This window comes from Stegodyphus dumicola, chromosome 2 (genome assembly GCF_044657685.1).
Source record: "Stegodyphus dumicola isolate Sdum_Otavi_A_Nest chromosome 2, ASM4465768v1".
NCBI classification, from domain to species: domain Eukaryota; kingdom Metazoa; phylum Arthropoda; class Arachnida; order Araneae; family Eresidae; genus Stegodyphus; species Stegodyphus dumicola.
This window is the reverse complement of record NC_140769.1, coordinates 11,067,965-11,094,067: the sequence shown is the minus strand read 5'-3', so window position 1 is coordinate 11,094,067 and position 26,103 is coordinate 11,067,965. Positions and strand designations below refer to the sequence as shown.

Sequence of the window (26,103 nt, the reverse complement as noted above, 5' to 3'; positions counted from 1 at the left end):
AAGGGAATTCTACTTCATTAATACAAAAAATAAATAAATAAATAAATAAATAAATATAAATATAAATAAAATAAAAATAAATAAATAAATAAATCTTAAATGACATTTACATTTAATAAAATCAGTCAAGTTTTACAAGTAATTTTCATTTGCAGCATTATAAAGAAGGAGAAATTTTGCTAAATATAGGCAAAATAACTTGATTGTGCCTCTAATAGTGCAGATCAACTTCCTTTATGGCTGCCTTTAATTTTGTTCATTCTCCATTTCTTTCCAGTTATTTATAACTGTTTATTGCCCAGGCTGAAAAATATGCTAAGAACAAGAATTTAAACTGTTCAGAAATCTGGATTTTAAAAACAAAAAACAAACTAAATATTTATTTCTAAACACTTTATTTCTATACATTTCACAATCAACATGGGATATTAACACAATTTCTTGATTAAGTACATCTGATATAATAATATGCTATATGAGCATATTTTATTCTATCTTGTGTACCACTGAACATTTCTTGAATATATTAAATCTTTAATAACATCAATGTCTGATAATACACACCAAAATCAAATAAAAATATTTTAATATCCTGTATGAATAATATGGCTATTTCTTTTACGTCCATAAAGCAATTAAAATACCTAACATATTTCATAATTTGACAAATTTAACAATGTGCAGATTTGATTGCAATATAACAAGTCTTCAACTATTATATTTAAATTTAATGTACTAAAAATTTGACAATCAGTCTTTAAAAATTCACAAAAGAATATATATATATCCATTACTTCAAATTACAAAAAAGTTGTGATAATGATATGTCAACTAACAAGATAAAAGTAACGTAATGAAACTCATTAAACTGTTAAAACAACTTTATGAAAATATGAAATTTTGAATCATAAATTACCTTAAATATGAAAGGAATGAATAATTTTCCTTAAAAAACAATAAAAAACTGATACCACTCTCACATACAAGATATACAAAAAGTTCATTTAACTTTCAGACTAGAATGTTCTTTTATTAAGATTGGAATGGAACAGCACGCAAACCTAATAAAATAAAATGAAATTTAGAAATAGAAAAAATCAGATTACATCATACTTATTAAAAATTACACATTTCAATCAACAAATACAGAGGGAAAAAATTATGCACGAATAAGTTAAAACAAATCTCCTTTCTTAAAATAAACAAATACTAACCAGAAAAATAAATATCTTTATATTAAGCTTTGGAGGTGTCTCCTTTAGCACTATCTCTAGGATAAAATTCTTCTAATGTGCTTTGTGGAATTCGTTTAAGTAACTCTTTAGGGAATATTCTCAAAAGCTGCCAACCAATGTCTAAAGAGTCAAAAACTGTACGGTTTTCATAATTTCCTAAAAAGATAATAGATATTAGTGAAAAATTAATAATACAAATGATTCCAACAAATTTCATATCTGAAACTAAATATTTTACATGATATATTTTAGATCTACATATAGAATATGTTATAAATCAGTAATCTTCAAACTTTGTTGACTCGGGGAATCCATAAAACTATATTTTTTCTTATATGAAATGCCTACCATCCTTAGAAAAGTAAATGTTAATCAAGTATTCAAAATATTGTTTTGAAGGAGCATAACTCACATTTTTTTTTGAGCCACCAGTGAGGACAGAGTCGGTCTTGAAAGCTGTGGATTCTAGTGGTTTAGTTAGCTTTGTTTGGGAATTTGAGGAATTTTGCAGGAAGTGAAGGTAGGCTTTGTTTTGATGTTTTGTTTGAAATTTGAATTGTTGTAAAATGTTGGAATTATCCAAGTTGAGAAAGAAGCGTAGCGCAGTTAGGTCTACGTTAACAAAGTTAAAGCTTTTATTAAGGAAGATTCTAGCGAGATAGATGTTACGAATAAGGTAGATACTTTAAAGGAATTTCAAGCCCAAATAATAGATAAGGAAACTAATTTAAAACGATTAAATGCTGAAGTGAAAAACCTTTGTAATTGTGATGATATAGAAAAGGAAATTACTGTGTCAGAGGAATATTCAGAAAAAATTATCCTCTGGAAACAAAAGATAACTAATGTAATTGATAGATTAATGAAAGATGAAATGAATATTAGTAACGTATCCTTTTCTATTCCCGCAACTGCTCAAGGTACACTAGAAAACCAAACCTTTAGAGAAACCAAAACTGTTAAAATTCCTAAACTGATAATCAGTAAATATTATGGTGATCCTGCTTCTTGGTTACAATTTTATAACCAGTTTGAAAGTGCTATTCATAATAACAGTAATCTTACAAAGATAGATAAATTTAATTATTTAAGGTCATATATATTTAGGGGGTACGGCATCTAATTGTATAAATGGTTTCGCATTAACAGAAGAAAATTATGATGCTGCTTTGGATATATTAAAAGGTAGATTTGGTAATAAGAATACTCTTATACAGACACATTTGAATGAGTTACTTAAAATTCCTATTATTAGAAGTATAAATGATTTAGCTGGATTGAGAAGGTTGTTTGACAAAGCTGATAATCAAATTAGAAGTTTAGAGTCGTTAGGAGTTGAAACAAAATGTTTCAGCACTTTATTGATTCCCATTTTGTTAGAAAGAATTCCAAAGGAACTTGTTTTAGAATTCAATAGAACGTATCCAGATAGTGATTGGAAATTTTAAGAATTTATTTACCTTTCTAGACAAAGAGATATGGTCTAGTGAAAGGACATATTTATTTAGTAGCAAAACTGAAAATTATCATAATTCAGGTAATGAATATAAAAGTAATTGTAGGAAATTTGAAAATAAAAAGCTTAATACTAATAGGAATATATCAACTGCTAGTTATACTACAAATGTTAAAAGAAACTGAATATTTTGTAATAGCAAAGAACATGAATGTTGCGAATTTGAAAGTGTCGCGGAAAGGAAAAATAGATTAAAAAGAGATAATCGATGTTTTCGCCATTTCTCAAAATTCCATTTAGCGCGATTGTGTAAAACTAAACTTGACCCATGCAAGACCTGTAATATAGCTCACCATTCCTTGCTATGTGAAAACAGTAATAAACCAGCTGAAGTCTAAGGAGGGAAAGAGAATTCAAACGCGGTGACTCAGTGCAGCTCCTCTCAGCAGGGGTCAAATGCGAATTTAAAGAGACGTCATAAATCATGCCATTCGGAAACATTTATTTCCCCTTCTGTTTATATAATCAAAAACACGTGTATGTGAGTCATGCTTCTCTCATTTCGAGTTGAAGGTCTAATGTACATGTATCTGAAACCATATGGACATACAATGCCATCTTGTGGCAGAAATTATAGTTTTTAAAACGTTCCAGGATACTGGCACAAATACATGACAGTCGGGGCTGAACGGGGAAAATGCTCTGGCACGCCTGCGTGTCGGCCAGGAAGTGAGTGTGTTCGTTGCTGGCACGTAGACATAACAGTTGGCACGAAGGAATTAAGGAGAAAGTATTAGCACATAAAACGAAGCAACTTAAACAACTTACATTGAAAAAAAATGTTTAATAAAGTAAACAAATAAATATTAAGCTTTTTTTTTTTGTACATTTTAATACTTTTTAGATCATAATTGCTCTTTATTTCATAAATTACAGTTTCTTGTTTTTAATTTTATAATTTCTGCATGCCATCTTACCAGATTTAAATTAATGATCTATAATCCGGAATCGCTGAAGTCCCGATGAGTCCAGATGAAAGACCATGTACTTTACAAAAATTAAATACTGCTTTCATTTTGGAATATAATGCATGTTTCCTTTCATGCATAAACTCATTTGTTATCTGCAAGTGCAATTTGATGCTAATCAAAGCTTTACTTTTCATTTTTGTTGATTTTAAACCTTTTACCGTCCGCTCCTGTCCGTGAAAATTTCTTCCCAGCGGCCCTTGTTTTCCTCAGCATGTAATGTTGTTTTCTATGCACATACATAACTTTCGTAGTGGATGAATGTAAATGAATATTAAGCAAAATTATAAGGAATTAAAGCATAATGGAGTAATAATATCTCTGCTTATTTCTAACAGCAGGATTAATTTGATAACATCTGATCCAGGCAGTCCACTCTTCTCATTTTGTTGTTGTAATCTTTTACAATTATTGGTTTTTTTACAGTGCTTTTCCGTGTTTGAACATCAATCAGAGTTATTATGGACTGTATTCATCCAACATATATCCTTCTTGTCTTTCCAATTCACAACCTTATTTTTTCTCTTTTTCTGCTGAGTAGATGTTGAAGATCTCTCACTGTCTTGTATCTTATGCAAAATGGCACAAATATTCAGAAAACCCAGGTGGGGGGGAATTCAATTAGAAATAGAATGCCTGATTAGTACTGCCCTCTAGAAGATATTAGAACAAACAAAAATAAAAACTCAAACAAGTAAACATTTAGAAAGTGTTTTAAACGTTTAAAAAAATTTAAATGTAGAAGAAAGCTTGAAGTGCATTATGGTTGCCCTGCAGAAGTTTCACGCAAAGAGACCTGCAGACGCTAAGAGACTTACGGACGACGAAGAGGTTAATATGATATGCTTAACATTTGGGAGCTAGTATACAATAGTCAAGAATGAAAACAATCAGTGAACAGATCATAGTGATATCAAAATTTATTTTACTGAAAATAATTTATGAGGGGCATGATGCAGAAGATGATGATATGCATAACTCCATGGTGTCAGATTAGGAAGTTTTATTCATTACTTCAATGAAACTACAAATTCCTTATTCTTTTAATTAAAAATTTTAAAAAGCAGAGTTAATTAGAATTTTTAATTATTTCAGTTTGATTCTTATTGGTATGAACAGATAACAGTTAACTTTAAAAAAAAAAACCTTAAGAGAATTTATACCTAGAAATAAGCTAGCTACATTACAGGAAAGTTTCAAAACATTTAGTAGAACATGCATATTAAATTTTAAAATATTTAACTAGTGATGAAAAATGAGTTTTCTTTAATTAAGTTCATAGCCATTGAAAAATAGTATATTTCTTATTTTGCTTTCCATTAGTATAAAAAAGTGTAAAAAAGTATGCATATAAAATTTCAGAAAATATTCTGATTGATTCAAAGTTGCAGTAACCTTTCCTTAAACTGAGAGAACTTTCAAATTTAACTTAATGTATAATCAATTCAGTGTGCCAATATTGTAAAAACAAAAAATTACCTTGAGAAATGAAACTTTTCTCAAATTTACTTAAGAAATCGAGGTACAGCAGATCTTCAGCCATTAAAGCTTCTTCACCAACAACAGCTTTGATAGCTTGAACATCTTTACCAATAGCATAGCAGGCATACTGAAATATACTCAAAAATTAAGAATTATGAAACACATAAATGAAAAAAACAGAGCATTTGTATGTCCTTTGTACTTAATAAAAACTAAAAAAACAATACTAACTGTCAGGAAATTGCCAATTTCTATATTTAATATTTAACATTATTAATATTTTTACTTCATAAATGAAATCACAAAATGCCAGGACATAAGTAGTAAAATTATTTTATGCATGTGTGCAGTTGTGTTCAGCTTTAGGCTACTAATTAATTTTAGGCTTGGATTTAAATTTAAAAAACAATAAAAGTTCTACTACAAAGTTAAGTTATTCTTACAAATTGCTGATTTTCATATTCCAGATCTGTTGAATAAAAGAAAATGTTACTTAAATTCCCTTTAATAGTTCTCAAAAAATCTCCAACAAAGATTTATGAACATTAATTCTTAAAAATAAAAACTATAAGAACATACACTCATGCTATAGGAAATGTTAAGTTCAACTGCAGGAATAAGTAAAATAATTTTATAGCCATTTTTTTAAATTCACAACCATCATAATTTGAGATCTATATCACATTGACTATACTTACATGGGGCATATTACATCACAATGTTATATCATTCCTTAAAAAAAGTACATTCATATTGTTACATGCATATGAGTCTAATAGATTGAACATACACAGACCTGATGACAGCTTGATAAAATTTTCTCAAAAAATACACTTTATAATTCTGGAACTTTTCACCAAGGTATTTTTTTTCCAGTGACGGGCACTTGCCTATAACGGCAATGGCTACTCCTAAGGCCAGAAGTGGTGGCATTTTATTGCGGACGCACCTAATAGGTGGCCACCGTTACCTCCTATGAAGGGACACTAGTACTATTATTAGCAGGCCCTCTAGTGTCACAGTCAGGCTCCCCTAACCACTATACCGTCTGGATGCCAATTTTCACAAAAGTAGCTCTTCTCAGTATAGCTGAACACAATCAATAGTTACCACTTAAGTACAAAGAATGTTAAACACAACACAGTGAATTTAAGGAGTGAGCTTGTATGGAGATTTTGCAGTACTCTGAACTCTAAAATTTAAAAGAAAAAAAAAAAAAAAAAAAAGAGAGAGAGAGAACCAATGTTCTCTCTGGTTTTGCAAAGTTTTTCCCATGCTGCCAGGAAATTTCCAGTAGCTTTGATTCTTTTAAGTTGCTGGAAAGCATATACAGGTACAGTTACATATAGGGCCTAATTACAGTTAATATGTGTAACAAAATGTCAAGTTTGGTGACAAAAAAATAGTCATGAAAACCATCAACAGCTTGGCACTATCTCGCCAATTTTGCAAGATAGTTATTTACCTTAATGCTAAATGGACTTGCCTCTGTGACCTTATTTTTCGGGCAGAGCTTCAAATTTCTTGAGGCCATTCATGTTACATTATACAAAATTCATAATTATAAATATGCCATGAAACATAATTATTATTAATTTCTAATTAATTTTATCACACTGGTATTATTTCAGCACAGTTGGAAGGCTCAAAATTAACAAATTTAATGTATGGCAAACTGATTAATGCATAATCAGAATACATTGCTATGAAGTGGAGTTTGTTTCGAAATATTTCACATCCTGCAGATGCTTTAACAATTAATGTTAGATATAAAAATATGCATAAACTTATTTTCTACTTTCATGCATGTATTTTAAATTTCATGGGTTCATTATGTCATTTATTATTAACATCTTTTCTATATTTAGCCAATATGCAGGAGTCTTCAGAGAAAAATATTTTAAAAATATGACACAACAGTTCCCTTTTGTGAAGCAGGGTTATCACAAATGTTTTAAAGCTATATTGTTACGGTTTTTGTATTGATTTAGCTATTTTCAAAGAGAATTAATTAAAATGGTTTTATATTACCGTGCAATGCAGCATGAGACTTATTTGAAGAGAAAGCTATGCTGGAAAAATTAAATACAGGAGCACACGTATCTAACATTTTAATAATAGATATCTCGTAACCGTACTCTTTTAATATCCAGAAAAAAATCGAGAAAATATGAGAAGTTTCTCGTACATGTAAGTAATGTACTCGTATATAAGCTGGAAGAAAACATTTCAATTCAGTTGTTTACTTATTGCTGTTAATAATTGTAGGGAATTTGTGGTGAAATCGGATTAGCTTTCTCTGTTTAGAATTAAGTTCTGTTGGACGTTTTAGTAGTTTAAAATATAACTAGCATGAGATATTGCAATATTGCATGAATATCCGAGGAAATTTAACAATATATTTTCTGTTACAATTATTATCTGTTAAGATAACAATATATTATCTGTTATAGTCACATCTAAAAAGAAAATCTTCCCAGATAAGTATTTAAAAATCAAAAACAATAAATGAATCAATGAATTTTGAAGGAAATTTTGATTTTTGATAAAGCTAATCTGACTGCTAATACTTTGACTGAGCAATAATTCACTGCTGCAGAAAACGATTAAAGGCTCTGCTAATAATAGTACTAGTGTTGCACTAGTGCACTAATACTACCTGTACTATAATGCACTAATGTTGGTTCTGGTTGAAATCAATTCTGGTGTTCAGGTTTCTAAAATATTAATATGGAAGATAGAGCAGACTGCCTGCATAAAGAAAATAATGATGAGAGCTGTAGAATTGTATCCTAACAAAACATTTTGGACAGTGATTTAAGAACAACATGAAGATAAAAGGGAAAAGCCACAGTATGAAACTGAAATCTGTAGATAAGAGATCATTAATAAATTCATTTTCAGCTTAATTATACCACAGCTTTGCACAGTAATCTCGGTGTGGTTTTCGGAAATTTCTTCCCCCATTACCAATGCATTAATTATTAACCAGATGGTTTGGTGTAAAGTGAGAGAGCATCAAAATAATTTAGAAAGAGGTATGGCAGTTTGTAAATAATACTGATTACAGTTTTCATTTATTTGTAGAGTGGAAGCTATGAAACTAATCTTGTTAGATAGTTCACCTTTTTTCAAGAAAAAATGCATAATAAAGTTCATCAACTTTTCATAATTTTTATGAAAATTGTTTTAGCTTTATGTAAAATAGATTTTTGACAAATACTACAAGTTTAAAAAAATTTAATCTAGCAATTTATAACAAAAACATTCTCTGAGTATGCACTCTTGGCAGACACACAGTTCATATTTTAAATTTGCCCCTTTATTACAACAAAAATAAAATTCTTTCATTTGTATGCACTGCTAAGTTTGGCAACTTACCAACATTTTGTGTGATTTAAAAATAATTCTGTGGATTTTGTGACATTTTGTTTGACAAATATAATACAATTATTACAATACTGTTAAAATATTAAAATGAAAATTTTGCCTTATCATTAAAGCTACTGTAAATATGTTAATTTTTTTAATTTGTTTAACTTTCATTTCTTATTATAAATAATTTCTTTTATGTAATTATTCTGGAATATTCAGATATGTGTCATTTTTTCTCAAAAATTTATTTTACACATTTTTCTAATTTTGTAAAAAATCTTTCGGCCTTTACACTGACAATGTTGGCAAATTTGATATGAGTTGACTTTAAAAAAGTGTTCATATTTAAAAAGACAAAAATAAATAAAAAATAAACCTTCCTACCAGTTGGTTAGATACATCTGAATGGTCTTTTCTAGTCATGCTTTCTCCAATGGCAGATTTCATCAGTCGAGACAAAGAAGGTAAGACATTAATAGGAGGATAAATCTAAAATATGTAAAATTTATTTTCTGATTATAATTAATACAAAAACGCATGTATAAATAACATGAAGAAATTATTCACATTTATAATACCCAGAAAAATGAATAATACCTGTCTATTATGTAATTGCCTATCTATGTAGATTTGACCCTCGGTAATGTACCCAGTCAAATCAGGAATAGGATGAGTGATATCTACATTTTAAAGAAAAAAGATGGTATACATTGATGAAATCATACACAGTGTAGACAAAAGTCCTTAAGTGGCCTTTATTTTTACAATCATTTGTCATAAACATATACTTCCAAACCTATTTTAACTGATGCAAATATTCACATTTTAGCATTTCCACATCAAAAAAACCTTAATTATTATATCATTACCTTTACAGATGTATTTAGCAAAATTTTGTACTTTATAAAAATAAAACACCCACTGGAGAAGATATTTAATTCCAATGTCATTTTTAGTTTACCATAAGGCATCAGCTAAAAAATAAAATTAAAATAATTTGAGACGGATCATAATTTCTCTTAAACATTATTCAATATTATTTTGTAATTTACTGGTATACAACATTCTTTAATTTAAAATTTTATCACTTTCGTATGTTGAAAGAATTTTCTTGCAAGTAATAAATATAAAAAATGAGTTACTAACATTCCTATGAAGTTTTATTCATTTTAAAATCATGCAAGTGATACATAGAAGTCACCTGCTCGTGACCAGGTACTTCTTCACGAGCAGCAGATACCTAGAAGAATATCAGAATATACTTTTCCTAAAAACCTATTTCAATTTTTAATCATGTTAATTGCAGTAAAACACTACAGATAATACATGAAGTTTCCAAATGTCATATACATATATATATATATGTCAAGCTTATGGGCATAACAGAAATCTTTAAAAAAAATCTTTAAAGTTAGATGTATTTTTCATTTTTAATTTATGAAGTTAATACTGCAAGTTGACTGTGTACCAGTATTGAAATCTGCTACTGCTTTGTGAAAGACAAGTTCTATGATTTTATGAATAAGTTCTGAGAAAAATATATTCACCAACATAATTCAAGATAATCTGCATAACAATGTCTGTCACTTAACCTATTAACATCAGACACCTTCTTCTTCTAAATTGATATTTCATTTTACTTATATGTATAAATTTTGGTTATTTCAAATTGTGTATGAACTCTAAATATGATCTAAAAATTAATCATCTTAACCAATTTTTGCCATAAAAGATTAAAAAACTGTAGATTTTTTTAATAGGATGATTACAAACTTTTAATATAATTAAAAAGGACTGGAAGACTGTATAAAAAGTTATCTCTTGTGGCGAATAATAAAACAGTCTTTACTATCAATAAAATAAACTTCCTCATATGAAGGTGGCAAACGCCTCCAGCAGCACCAAAATAGTTAAAGATGAAACATGACTTTGTAGCAAGTTATTTACATAGGTTTTGTACTCTTGTAGCATTGTTCTCCTGAAGTTAAGGGTGCAAAACACACTGAAAAGTGTCAGTCTTTAGCAGGAAACATTTCTGAATGTCACTGGAGATAAGTCAAGCATTCTAAGGATCATTTTGACTTACTTCTGATTTTAAATTCAGTGTTTTTAAGCATGGTTTTGTTCTTCTTAGATGTTTTAAAATTTTTATTTAAAATTTTATATGATTTTAGATTCTATTTTGTACATTTTTATTTTCTGATGTGTCTGTGCTGTACATTTCTGCACACTTCTGAATAATCTTCCATTACCAACTATTACCAGAAATTTAAAAATAAAAAAAGTAAAACTACAAGATACAATTAATATCAATCAAATCTATATAACATTTTTTACCATCATTAGGCATAGTGAGAATTGGAATTTGAGTAATAGAACCATTTCTTCCTTCTACTCGACCAGCACGTTCATAAATGGTGGCTAAGTCAGTGTACATGTAACCTGGGAAACCTCGTCGACCAGGTACTTCTTCACGAGCAGCAGATACCTAGAAGAATATCAGAATATACTTTTCCTAAAAAACCTATTTCAATTTTTAATCATGTTAATTGCAGTAAAACACTACAGATAATACATGAAGTTTCCAAATGTCATATATATATATGTCAAGCTTATGGGCATAACAGAAATACACCAAATTAGGGCAACACAATAGTTAAAGCAATACTTGCTTGTTTTTGAAGAGCAAAGATTCATGATATATTATTTCTTGAAATGAAAACTCTTTTTTTAACCAAAATAAAATTTTAATTCCTCAATATTTTAAAAAATATTTAAAATATTTAGAGCTGCCAATTACCGGAAAGCAATATCCAAAATATTTAGAGCTGCCAATTACCGGAAAGCAATATCCAAAATAAAAATTTAAAACACATTTAGTGAAAATAAATGTGCCTTTTTTTCTATACTTTTCAGATCCCTTCTCATGAATTATCAAGTAAATAAATTAATTTTTATATTTTAAGTTAGCTTTGGAAAGCACTTCAAAGTAAACTTGAACTTAAAATAAAAATATTGCTCAGGAGGGTAATATTTGTTGCTAGCCTCGTGCACAAGTGGTCATTTGAAATATAGCCATAGCTATCTATTGAATAATTAAATTTTTTAAAACTAAATAAGCATGCAAATCTCACGTGGAAAAAAAAATACAACAAAATAAAACAATACACCAAATTTTCTTTCCTATCACTTAGCCTTTCCCATTTTGAACAGCTTCTTTTTATATATACAGCTATGTGCCTTAAGTTTTTAATTTCTGGGGACTGATTCTTAAACTGGTAGTCTTAATAGCTTAGCTTAAAATTATTTCAGCTACTAAACTGAAATCTGCATAAACAAAATCACATATTTTAATCTTATACTTTTAAATATTTTTTTTTAAAATTTTTGAATTTTTAATGTAAATTACTCAGTAATCTGATTATTTTTTTTTTTTTTTTTTTTGGAAGGGGGCTGTGATTTTTGAGTAGCTTCAGAAATTTTTTTCATATTTTATGTTTATTTTTAAAATTTGAAAGCACAAGTTACAGAACAAGCATAAATTGTACTAGAAAATACAATTAAAAAAAAGCACTACTAATCTATATTACCTTTTATTTATATTCCATTCTACAATGCACATTAATGTAAGAAAATACACCGAAATAAAACAGTATATTTAATACTTTTTTCGATAGAAACTAGTTGAGTAACGCATTATCTATCACTTGAGCAGCAATCAATTGCATAAAGAGTAAAAAATCACACGGGAGAAATAAATCCTGAACGCCAAGAATCTAAAGAGGATGCATTGGAAAAGTACAGAAAATATGCCTACAGAAGCATTTATAGCAGCTGATCATGTAAGAGAACAGAACAATAATGAAAAAATTTAAAATACCATTTTGCTGACTGGTACTCAAATAGCATCAAACTATCAATTTTACAAACTAATACATACCAAAAATTGAACTGGCCTGACCCAATTTCAATTTCTATTACAGTGAATACGTGACTGGATCTACAAAGCAGTTCAATGGTATATATAATCAAGGGTAACAGATACCATACTTGCAAAATCAAAGCATGAAAAAAGAAATAAGCTATGATCTTATAAAGAGTCATAATACAGATTTACATGAACAAACTATAAAAAATAAGATGAAGTTTAAAAAAAAATCATTGAAGTGTTACAAAATATGAAATCGAAAATAAAACAAATCTCAAATTGGGGCTTCCAGATGCCCATATTTGGTGAAAGATTACGTTATTAAAAATTTGATGGCTCTAGGTGCAAGAAACATGCATACATTTATGCAGATTCTTCATTATTTAATTTCTTTAAACATAACACAGGGCAATAATATTTGGTGGCAATAATTTGAAAAAGTGACCGACATTTAAAGTTTTCAATGCAAAATGCCAAAATGAAATTAATAGCCCTTTGGGTTAAAAAAAAAAACATGCAGGTTACTCAAAAACTTCTTGAGGCATTAAGATTGGATTAAATTATTTGATAACAGAAAATACATAACATGACTACTTAGCATTCATGACAAGATGCTTGTGAGGAGATGTTTTTGAGAGGAAATGGCCCACATTCACAATTTGTTAGAGAAAAAACACAAAGTAAAAGCTTTGTGTAATGAGCTCATGAAACAATCATGAGTAAAGCCCACCACTGTTTCACAACTTTTATTGCATGGCCATTGGTCACCTCTGAAATGGCATGCGAGTTCAGAATGCAATATTCTGATAACATATGGGTGGATTAAATTATTCATTTAGGCAAAGCTTATGAGGATTACCTGTCTATGTTAATGCCAATCGTGATCTACAGTATCACACGGTGAGAACCTTGTATCCCTCTTCCTCTAACGCTACTCTTTTGAGAAAACTTTTAGCTAAACGGATTTTAAGTAACAACATGCCAAAATGACATTACGCAATCACAAACATCCTTCTATTATTCAGGATTTCAACTGAGGAATACACCAGTGGAGTAGGAATTAATAAACTTCTGACAACTACTAACATCACATGCAGCCCCTGGAAACACGAAGCAAAAATCTACACAATATTCATTCCTATATAAAAGTAAAAAATTTTTTTTAACTTTTTCTGTTATATTTTGTCTTACAATTCTGTAGATTTGAATATACAATTTCCAACTTCACACATAAACACTACTATTTAAGGTTTTGAATTATGTTTTCTTCTGACAGTACACTGATCTTCCCAGCATTAAACACTATTATTCATCATATATATATTAATTATAACCAAAATAAAGATATAGTATTTTATAGTTAAATGTTACTATTTCAAGTTATTTCCCTGCAATTTGAAATTTGAAACTTAAAATACCATATACATCATCATAAAAAAAATTGGAAAATAATTCAATATTTTATTTGAAAAATCTTTAAAAAAAATTAGATAATACAACTTAAACAAAAGCATAGTATGTATTACACTAAACTGCATAAATTGACAGCTTTATTCTAACTTTATTCTGACTTATCAAGTCTGATTTTCTAACAGCTCAATTTCTTATTGTGCTTATTAGAAAGGTTTGTCTAGATATATAACAACTGTCCTATATTCTAGCAAAACAAAGGATAAAAAAGCTCATTTTATCAGAATGAAAACTTGCATTTGCAAAACAAATAAATAAAATAAAATAAATTTTACCTCTCTCAAGGCCTCTGCATATGACGACATATCAGTGAGAATGACTAAGACGTGTTTTTCACATTGGTAAGCTAAGTACTCAGCTGTTGTCAAAGCCAAACGAGGTGTGATAATACGCTCAATTCTAAAAATTATAAGCATTATGTTGGTAAAAACTATGAACAAATTTTCCAACCATTGTATCCCCATATATAAAAATATTTAATAATTTATTATTAGATAAAAAATAATACAAGAAATGTGATATAGAACTGAAAGCAAAAGTTACACTTTATGTTAAAATAAAGAGGACATTTTTAAATCTATCGAGATATTAAAAATAATACTTTTCAATAATTTAAGTTACATTTTTCATAATGCAATATAAATGTTTAAAAACGATAGAATTCTAAATTTTTGTACATTTAAATAAAAAAATTAACAGATACAGACAATTAAAAAAATACTCAAATCATAGCAAATACCAAAATAAGAGATAAACTTTTGATATTTCAGTCATTTTTATGGAAAATATAAAAACTTGATTTAATGTTACCAAAAAAAATATCTTACGTAGGATCATTGGCCAGGTTTAGAAACAAGCACACATTCTCCATAGATCCATTTTCTTCAAAATCTTGCTTGAAAAATCTAGCTGTTTCCATATTGACCTAGTTTCATTTAAACACTATTTTATTTCAGAAATAGTTTTACGCATCAGTTTATAACACATAATATTTCTGAAAGAAAATTTAGGTTGAAAACATCTAATAATTTTTTCATATGCTAGCTTTAGAATTCAGATGTCTCTCTGCACAAGTTTTGAAATTATCAGTTAAATTTCACACTTTTTAAAAATATTTTATCTAACTTTATAATTGAAGAATTATCACATCAATTAGCCTTTATCTTTCATTAATATTTACAGCACATGACAAGTGCTGTAAATATTAAGTTATTACAAGTTAAAGAACAGTAATTTATTGAGTCACGGATAGCATAAAAAAAAGAATACCATAAAATATATATAAATTGAGTTTAATTGACAAAAAATTACTACTTTAATAACATCACTTAATTATACCATCTAAATTAAGCTCTCTTAATGTAAATCTTCATTTGATGCTTTTATTAAACTTTTAGCCACATCAAAAAATTTACTGCTGAAAGATGTAATGTGTAAAAAATAACAATCTTAATCTTACTAGTACTCCATAACGCACACAGAAATTAATAATAAATAAAGAATATTACATTTTACACACATATATAATAAATTACTGGTACTTAGGTACTATTGCAACCATCTTAATAGAAATAGCCAAATTTTTAGAAAACTTCAAACTCCAGCAACACTATGCTCATAACAATAGTTTCACTCAAGCAACATCACCATTTTTGTAAGCGTTCTATTTTGTTGTATTCCAAATTCCAACGGTTTTTATACACAAATCATGATATTTTTTGCCTTAGTTTTGAAATATGAGCTTGTGGAATTCACAAGTAATGGAAGAAACTGCAGTAAAATTTCAGCAATATTACAGAATTTCGTTGACCATTTTCTAAAGGGAACAATGAGGAAATGTGTTTTCTAGATAGCTGCTGTTGCAAAAGGTTGCACAAAACCGAGTCTCCGCAATTCTCTGATTAAGTTAAAACAGACCGCTGTGTACTTCGGGAGAAGAATAATGAAAAGAAAATTACAAAGAGATTCAAAGAAAAATGTGTTTCATATTTTTAATGTATGATACAATCCTTATTTTATAATTCAAATTTGTATTTTAAATTAGTAAAGTATGTTTTCTTTTCATATATTGATATTGTTTACCAAACTTACTGTAAATATCGAAAGTTTGGGAATCCTTCTAAAAAAAAGAGTGAAAACCACCAACTTGCACATGCTATACATTTTCATCCTTAAAAAATTGCCAAATTGCACCAAAATGGTTGCAATACTATGAAAGTACCAATTACCGATTATATAAAAGGAAAAGGATAATAAAAAAATTCTACAATATGTTAATCCTATGCAATATAACACACTTTTCTGTTATTGTGACCAGTTTCAGAAATAAGCTTATCTGTATATACACACATACGTACATATACAAATAATGTATGCATACATATGTGCATTTCTGAATATAGTCCCAATAATGAAAAAGTATGCAATAAAAACATACACCTTCTAGAAAACTTTAAAACAAATTAAATTATTTCATTTAAATATATTTTCATTGTGTTACTGAAAAATATAATTCAGAAACACAGCTGTGCAGTACCTTCTCATGAATTACATTTGTTTTTTTAAAATTTTCATTTGCACCTACCAAAATTTTATAAAAATTTCCACCCCCACTTGTTTTAAATATATGTTAGTAAAGGTAATACAGAAATTTCCAGATCTAAAATGCTTTGAATGCTCCAAGAATTACTTGTTAAAACTGGCATAGAATTTTTAAGAAGTGACAGTAATTATTTATAATTCTTTCATAAACAATGATAAAACTCTTTTTGAAAAAAGTACAATAAGGACATTATTAATGTCACGTTAAAAAAATATACATTCTTTGGACATAACAATATAATACACAAAATTATGCAAGTGAATTATTTGTATGAATAAATTATTCATGAAACATTTAGATCAGCAAAAATTTAGCAATATTTATTTCATACCAAATCCATCATTTTTTTAAACCATTAATTTAAAGTCCATAAAAGATACAAATATTTACTTACACCCATAGCTGCAAACACAATGGCAAAATTATCATGCTCCTGATCCATAACATCTCGGTTTTTAACCAAGCCACTCTGACGACAAATTTGAGCAGCAATCTATAAAGAATTATACTTTTAAAAAAAACTGTTCACTAAATGCAGTCATTTATCATTTTACAAAAAAATATACAATTACATGAAAAATGTACACCAGAGAAAATTGCAACAGATAGGTAAAATAAATATGTAATTTACCATTAACAATTAATTACTTTAAAGAATCTAAAACCCTCAAATTTTTTTTTAGTATTTAATGATTAAAGCTGTAAAAACTGTCAAAAAATGTGAAAATTTAAAGAGGAAAAACATTCATATAAGTTTCATATATTCTCATAAAAGTTTTACTATTTTTTATTTTATAATTCTTATGAAAAGTTTTTATATTTAAATAGTTTTTTTAAAAATATGCCAATTTAACATTGAAAATCTACTATTTTTTTATTTATTACTATTTTTAAAAGTTTCATTTTAGAGACTCTTACTTAAAATCAATTGCACAGCAGTTTTAATTAAATAATGAATTATAATATTTGGCTTTAATTTCAGTTTTCTAATCTTTAATATCCTAGGTTTTTTGATGAAATATTTTGCTTAAATTTTAGCAACAAAAATTAGATGCATCTTTTGTTCAAATTTTGTTTTTCTTTTTAATTTTTGGCAAAAACCTGCTCTTGAAACCAGAATCCCATTTTAAACCTGATGTCTGATATGCCAGGATCTTTTAAAGCCTATTGACCTAAAGAAAGTCCTATATACCCTAAAGAAGAATTCAGCAGATTAAAAAACATTTAGAATCCAATGACCTAATATTATACATTTCAAAGAAGTCAGTTATGCTACTGCTTTCAGTTCTATTCATTTGGTTTTCATATTATATATTTTTACTTCTCCATACCTGCGTACAATGTACATTGCTTTCATAAATCAAAAATCGAAATCAAATGCTAAAAACCTAGGTAGGAATAGGTAAGAAGACAAATATAAGTTACAGTATTGGTTGTTAAAATTAATATAATTATCTTAAACTCTGAAAATTTTAATTTTGTTTTTCAATTAGGAGGGAAAGATTTGTTATAATCAACTTGAGATACAAAAATTTGGTACTTTTCCGTTTTGCCGGCGCAGGCGATAAAGTCGCTAATAATGGTACAACTCATGCCAAACGTAATATCTTCGGTGGTAACCTTTTACGCCTTATTTTCAAAACAAGTCCCAGCTATTTCTTATCAGACTGATTGTTTCTTTCAATGCTAGCATACAATTACATAGAATTTTTACCAGATAGTTCAGTTTATGCCCTAAAGCCATTCGCGGTAATTAAGTTGATTAGGATGCAATCACACCCCTTACCCGAAGGCGAAAATATAGAAAAGGCAAAGCCAAGGGTCATCAATTCTAATGAGAATGCACTAGCGAAGTAAAGCACTGCGGTTTTACATAATTTCTGAGTAAGCTATTCGTACGAATTGAAATAATTCTTGCATTTAAACTTGTATTCCAAATTAAGATTTAACTTGAAATTAATGTAGATAATTACTGAGAGAATTAGATTTTTGTGCGTAGTTTACGTGAGATGAGATCGCTTGGGGTCACGTGATATAAACTGGCGAATCAGGATGTTGTACGATGAAAGCGTAGTAAATTCTTAAATTAATGTCTTTTTACCAATTTATTGTCTTTATTTATTGGCTTTTTCACAAAATTTTAAACTATATTAAAATATTTATACCTTCAAAATAAAAAATTCTTAAAACTAACGTTTGTCAACACTTTTTATGTGTATACTCTGTGTTTTCGCCAATAAAGTCTACTTGGCAAGGTTTGTGCCGGCGAAATGGAAAAGTACCAAAAATTTAATACAGATTGTATTTTTTGGACACGCTAAACTTACATATGGCCCTATATGAAATAAATATTTTCCATATCTGAATCAATAAAATGAGGGGGAAAAAAGCAAATTAAACAATTTTTGGCCACATATGGTATGTGGTGTAAATCATTAGAAATATTCCTTTAAATTAAATAGATAATATTGCAAATGCTGATAAAAATTTTAATATCTATTTAAATGTTCTGTCTTATAACATTAAATTGTATTTTAAGTTATATCTATTTGATAGAATGCTAAAAAATAAAGAAAATCTAAATTATTAAGAAGTGCATTCTTTGCTATAAACTGTTTAATTTGTCAAGAAATTAAGGATTGTTTATGTTTGAAAAACAAAGATTTTATGCTTTGCTGAAAGGTTACACTGTTAAGATCTGCCTATTTGTGAAGTTAGGTACAAGACAAATTACAGACATATCTTCTGTTTCTCACAATGGCAACATCTGCTGAATCAAGTAGCAACAAATACATAGTAGCTTAATGTAACAAATATAATGACTCAAAACCACAGAAAGATTCCACTAAAACATTTTTCACATTAAAAAATGACTTAACAAGTTTACACAGCACAGTGTTTGATATTTATTTTGCTTACATTCACATATAACAGGAAATAGAAGAGGAAATGAAAAAAAGACATAACATACGAGGAATAATTTTTTACAGAAGGTAGCTTTTTGTTTAAAAGTGAAATTATGATTAAAACAGTTAATGCTTCTTAAAGTAACGGAAAATGTGAAATTAAGTGGCATGTGTTCACTTATATAAGGATTTTCAAATAAATGAAATGAAGAACAATTACACAGATTTTTTTCCTAGTTGAAATTATGAACAATACAATCAAGGCCGTTTCTAGGTCATTGGCTACACGCGTACATTCCTCAGATTGCCGTCCCCAAATTAAAAAAAAAAAAAAAAAGTTCAATGATTAATAAAATTTTTATTTCATACTAAGTACTTACATATTGCAAATTGTATAAGAAGCACTTACAATGAATTTAATGAATTAAAAATATTTAGATGTGGTATCGCAAAAGTTCGGCCATCCCCGATTTTCGCCACCAGTGTTCTTTCATGCGCTGCATTCCCACTAGGAACGGCCCTGAATGCAATGCTGTTTGTTTTACAAGATTCCTTCTGTTACTTACTTCATTATGAGGTAGACCAGCTGCTGAAAATATTGGAATTTTCTGACCTCGAGCTATACTGTTCATAACATCAATTGTTGAGATACCTGTCTGAATCATTTCTTCTGGGTAAATACGACACCATGGATTAATTGGCTGACCTAAAACCAAATTATAAGAAAATTTATAAATTATAAAATTAAACCACACACACACACATTAAAAAAAAAAAAAAAAAAAAAAAAAAGAAGAAGAAGAAGAAAGAAAGAAAGGTTTCAGATTTTAAATTATGTCTAAATGGGCTTTTTCTAACATTTTGTGTGTTACCTTTATTTATTAAATACGTTCTTCACAGTTAAACCACAAAATTCAGTTCAAGAGCAATATCGCACAATTATTTTAAAATGACCATATCTTTAGAATTTCCAATACACAGTCTCGTGCACTGGAGATAAAAATGTTTTCTCTGTACAATGTTGCCATTGCTCAATTTGAAATCCTTAAGTTTGTTAATCAAAGATTCGTTAAAAGTTTTACAAAATGTGAAATCGATAATAAAACAAATTCAAACTTGGGCTTCAAGATGCTCATATTCGCAGGAGGATTACATTATTCAAAATTTGATGGCTCTAGGTGCCGTTGTTTTATCACAATGCGAGAAACATACATTTATGCAGATTCTTCATTTTTTAATTTCTTTAAATATAATACAGGGTGATAGTGGCAAGAATTTGAAAAGTGAAACAATGCTTATAGTGTATCAACGGAAAATGCCAAAACAAAATTAATGGTCCTTCTGGACAAATTACCCCTTTGAACTAAAAATTAATTCTCATGCAACACAAAAAAACAAAATTCACTGATATGCATAAACTAACCCTGAATATCCAAAAAGTCTTCAGCTAAGACCGGTGGTCCTTTGTCAATAGGTTTACCGGAACCATTAAAAACTCGCCCTAGCAAAAAGGAAATATAAATTACATCATTTTAATATATTAGTTAACACTTTAAATTTATATTTAAAAATAACCAATTTTTAAACAATGCATGCAAAATTCCAAAAATATTTCAAATACCTTACCCAGCATATCTTCAGAAACTGGGGTTCGCAGAATATCTCCAGTAAATTCACATAGTGTGTGTTTTGCATCAATTCCTGATGTGCCTTCAAAAACCTAATTTTTTTTTTTTTCATTTTATTCAGATTTTTAATAGAAATGCAGTTTTTCATATCAAAACATAATTGGTTTATTATAAATCAACAATCGTTTTTGTCTGTTATAATGCAAAAATAAAAACCTTATTTAAATGCTGATATGCCCAACAAGTCAACAATAAGAAACAACACAAGATATTATATAAAATAGTGCAATGAAAAACTAAACTCGGTAAAAGTTTACAACTGGGTGCCCCTTGTTTTTTTGGTGTTTCTTTTTTGACACCAAAATTGGCACCAGGAAGGCACAATTTCAAGATGACTGCTACACAAAACCAAAATAAGAAGTCGAAGAATTGCACAAACTTTGTGTCCATGTACACATCAATCTGTTTTCACTTAAAAAAACATCCTAGAATTGCACAAACTTTGTGCCCATGTACACATCGATCTGTTTTCACCTAAAAAAACATCTTAGAATTGCACAAACTAGGCATTGTGCACTGCTTTAAATTTGTCCATGTACACGTCAATCTATTTTCATTTAAATAAAATCAGGAAGTTAAACAAAGTTAAAACTATCATGATAACCAGAAGTGAGGTTTCATCGCCAAAATTTTAAAAAAATTGTTACTAATCAAAGGGGCACCCAATTCTACACTAAAGAGAGCCCTAAACTCTACCATAAGAGATACGCTGGCATGTTAACAAACATATTTCAATTAAGTAAGCATTTATTTTCACAGCAAAGTCCCTTAAAAACAATTGTGATTACTTATTAACAGCTTATTCCCAAATTAAAAAAATGTAGACATATGGTTAGTAATAAGTAATTAGAAATCCCATATTTTTAATTTTGAAAGGAGTGTGAATTTTGTTCATTCATTTAAGTAATTCAGATTACACTTAAAATTTAATTATACTGTCCATTACTGTTTATTGGTTCCATTTAATAGTTCTTAGAATACATTATACACTTTAATTTCGACAGAGAATGTATAAATGAAAAATAAACATTTATGTAAAATTTAACAGCAAACTTATACGAGGGCCATCCAGGAAGTAGATTACGTTTCCGTCTGTGTCCGCTAGGGGCGGGGCTAGCGCGGCCATCTTGGGGTCAGAGCGTTGCGCAGCTCAGTCTGCATCTAGCCGTGCTAGTGAGAGGTTCGTGCTGTGCTCCGTTCAGATACTGTGACGGTTTGAAATGTCTGCGTTAATTGAAAATCCCGCGAGCTGCGAGGTGCGCTCAGTAATAAGGTTTCTGACTGCAAAAAACTGTAAACCGATAGAAATCTATCGGCAGCTTCGTGAAGTGTATGGGGACAACATTATCACTGAAGGTGGAGTGCGTCAGTGGGTCATAAGATTTCAAAATGGCCGAACCAATGTTCACGACGAAGATCGAAGTGGGAGACCCAGCATAGTGACCGCCGAACTTCTCGAAAAAGTCGATGCTAAAGTCCGTGAAAATCGAAATTTCACAATAACGGAACTTTCTTTGAGTTTTCCACAAATTTCGCGAAGTTTGTTGCACGAAATCATCAGCGAAAAGCTTGGTTACCACAAGTTTTGTGCAAGATGGATTCCAAAAATCTTGACAGAGGACCACAAAAATCAGCGAATGGCTGCAGCGTTGAACTTTTTGGACGCTTACCATAAGGATGGTGACTCTTTACTCGATCGCATCGTTACTGGTGACGAAACATGGGTGAAACATGTGAACTGTGAAACGAAATTGCAATCAATGCAGTGGGGGCACACAAGTTCTCCCCAAAAACCCAAGAAATGCATGCAAACAATGTCGGCAAGGAAGATGATGGCGACTGTTTTTTGGGACAGAAAAGGTGTAATTTTGGTGGACTTCCTGGAAAGAGGCACTACAATAAACTCTCAAAGGTATTGCCAAACTCTCCAAAAACTCAGAAGAGCAATTCAAAACAAGCGCAGAGGAATGTTGAGCTCTAAGATCTTGTTGATTCACGACAACGCCCGGCCCCACACGGCAAATGTCACTCGTAAAGTTCTTGAATCTTTTAAGTGGGAGTTGTTTCCTCATCCGCCGTACAGTCCCGACCTGGCACCGAGCGACTTCCACCTATTCCCAGCAATGAAGAAGTGGCTGGCTATGCAGCGTTTTGATGACGACGCACAGCTGCAAGAAAAGGTAACGAAGTGGTTGAAGGCGCAGGCGGCCGAATTTTTCGACGAAGGAATTTCCAAGCTCGTACATCGCTACGATAAATGCCTTAATTTGTATGGTGACTATGTAGAAAAGTAGTATTTGAGTGTGGCTTTCATCTGTATATAATAAAATTTGTTTCCTATACTTTGTTTATTTTTTTATTCCAAAACGTAATCTACTTTCTGGATAGCCCTCGTATTTGCATAGCCTTGAAAGAAGAACATCCAAATAACTAATGTTTTACAACATCTCCTCAAAAAGGACACTATGCCAGTACAATTCATTTCATACAAATATTTTTAATAATTTAAGAATTTATAATTTGTGTTTCATATAAATAAAAACTTTTAATGGCTTTAATACTTAAAAGAAGCTATTACCTGTACAACAGCTTTTTTCCCACTGACTTCCAATACCTGCCCTGTACGTGCAGTTCCATCAGCCAGAACTAACTGCACAATCTCTGCAAACTTTGGGAACTGAGAGGGGAAAAACTTACAATTATATGCTAATTCTAATAAAAAAATTGCACTCTGTAAGTAATTATAATGGCTATATATAATCAGAATCAAATATTCATGCACAGTAAAAATCCAATAGTAAACAGTTGCTGTTTTATGCCATAAGTCATAAAGCTTGAAGAGATTCAGAAAAGCAATTTAAACAAAATTTCTTCAATCCAGTTACACATCAATAATTACATTTTAAATTAATTGAATATAAGTATATTATGGTTTGAAATATAAACAGTCAATTTATATGGGTTGGAAACTGTACTGATTGCTTAAAGTGCTGAAAATACCTCGAGCTGGTGCTGGTTTTCCAATATTACCTTGGAAGCTACTGGGACTACAACAATGGTCATAGCAGAGAAAGTTTCTGAATAGCCAACAAGCAGAAAAAAAGCTCTAAAAATTGGCTAGGAACTACTCTGATATGCGCCCTCAAGTCGCCAAATTTCTCGCCAAATATTTTTGGCGAGAAACTTTAAGCTGCCATATTACTATCTAAATTTTTTGTCTACATTTTGAACTTTTAGCCTAAAATGTCTCCAAAAACTACGTTTTGAACACACAATTTAGCTAAAAATCCGAAACAAAAACAAAAAATTTAGACAGCAAAAACGTAAAGTTTCTAACCAAAAATATTTGACAAGAATCCATGTACACAGCGACATGTTTTAACTTAAAAAAACATGTACGAATAGCACACTGTAGGCAACGAACGAATCTACAAACCACGCAGACCTCGCTTTAATAAATTAACATAACAACAATAAATTTCAAAGAAAACCATGTACACAGCATCCTGTTTAAACTTAAAAAAAATTCTACGAATTGCACAATTTAGGCGAGGAAGGAATCTACGATCTACGCACTCCTCGCTTTAATAAAATAACATAACAACAATAAATTTCAAATAATACCATGTACACAGCGTTCTGTTTCAACTTTAAAAAACATCTACGAATTGTACAGTCTAGACACTAAACAACAAAATAAACTAAAATAAATTTCAAACAATTTAAAAAAACAACAATAACGACAGAAAATCATACTAAAGAACCAATGAACATAACATTCTACAAAATAAGAACAAGGATAAAATAAAATGCACTTACCATGAATTAATGCGTTTTCGAATAGCAGAAATATAAATTTCATACCGCCTTTAACATGCCGCCACGTAATCACTATCGTATTTACATGACAGCCAGACACACTATCCAGAAAATTTATACTATGGTTCACAAATAAATAAAATCACAAATCCCTACTTCTATCATGCACTGCCATTAAAAATAATCTCCCAGACCCTCTTTCCACAGTTCCAAATACCGACTACCCCTCAACAGGATAGCCACAATCATATTTCCTTTTGCCGAACTACCATTTTATCTTTCCCTCCCATCTTCTCAGACACAGAGGCGAACCAACGAGCTCCAGGGAAAGATTTTTCAACGTCAACAGGGTTGCCATAGAACACGCAATCGCACCAAAAACCAGCGCAGAACACATATCGCCACATTTGGTGAAATTAGGGAGTATATTAGAGTTGTACCATTGGCTAAACCCATACAGAGGTTCAATAAAGTGTACTTAGTTTGCATTAATTCAACCCTGACATACATATCTCAAATTAATTTTACCAAAACAGCTTTTTTTGAAAGGCATTGTATCTTAAAACCCTTTCTATAGTCACATCTGCAATGGACTGAACAGATCAAGATAAAGATTATCAATTGAATCAATAGCACATTAAATTAAGGCATGGAAATAATGGCTGATGTTGAAAAATTTTAAAGTGGTCCTAACGAGACCGTCATTCATTTATATTCCTTTAGAGAAACTAGAAGTAAAATAGTGAATTAAGTCAGTTGGTCCAACTTCAGTGTTTTTGACTGAGTTGGCCCAAAAGTAAGCTTTGATTTTGTGCACTATAAAATATACCTTCATACCTGTTGGCCAAACTGCTCGTTTTGGCATAAAAACTGCAATTTTAATATTAAAAATTTTTTAAAACTATTTTAACTGTATTTGGGCATTTTATGTTTTCCTGTATAACAATTTTTTAATAAAGATGTTTTAAGTTTTACACATTTTTGCCTTGCTGCAAAGTGAGAACCGAATTGATTCATGAGAAATATAACTGTAATAAAATTTGAAGAAATTAGCTTAGTGAAATGCAGCAAAAATGTGTATTATTTAATAGGCTGTACAAGGACGTTATGTGGT

General features: G+C 29.7%; 1 protein-coding gene across 1 annotated transcript in view; it reads right to left on the bottom strand.

Moving 5' to 3' along the window:
* Window positions 1–378: 378 nt before the first annotated feature.
* The window catches only part of Vha55 (V-type proton ATPase subunit Vha55), a 41,840-nt gene continuing 16,115 nt past the window's right edge, over window positions 379–26,103 (bottom strand). Inside the window, exons 3-15 of the mRNA XM_085810429.1 lie at window positions 23,749–23,847; window positions 21,109–21,202; window positions 20,906–20,983; window positions 20,049–20,188; window positions 16,971–17,069; window positions 14,802–14,899; window positions 14,250–14,373; window positions 10,914–11,064; window positions 9,174–9,256; window positions 8,961–9,065; window positions 5,199–5,328; window positions 1,215–1,391; window positions 379–1,061 (exon numbers count right to left, since the gene is read on the bottom strand). Coding sequence (XP_085666555.1) covers window positions 1,237–1,391; window positions 5,199–5,328; window positions 8,961–9,065; window positions 9,174–9,256; window positions 10,914–11,064; window positions 14,250–14,373; window positions 14,802–14,899; window positions 16,971–17,069; window positions 20,049–20,188; window positions 20,906–20,983; window positions 21,109–21,202; window positions 23,749–23,847 — 1,356 coding nt within the window. The 3' untranslated portion in view covers window positions 379–1,061; window positions 1,215–1,236. The remainder of the gene's footprint in view (window positions 1,062–1,214; window positions 1,392–5,198; window positions 5,329–8,960; window positions 9,066–9,173; window positions 9,257–10,913; window positions 11,065–14,249; window positions 14,374–14,801; window positions 14,900–16,970; window positions 17,070–20,048; window positions 20,189–20,905; window positions 20,984–21,108; window positions 21,203–23,748; window positions 23,848–26,103) is intronic.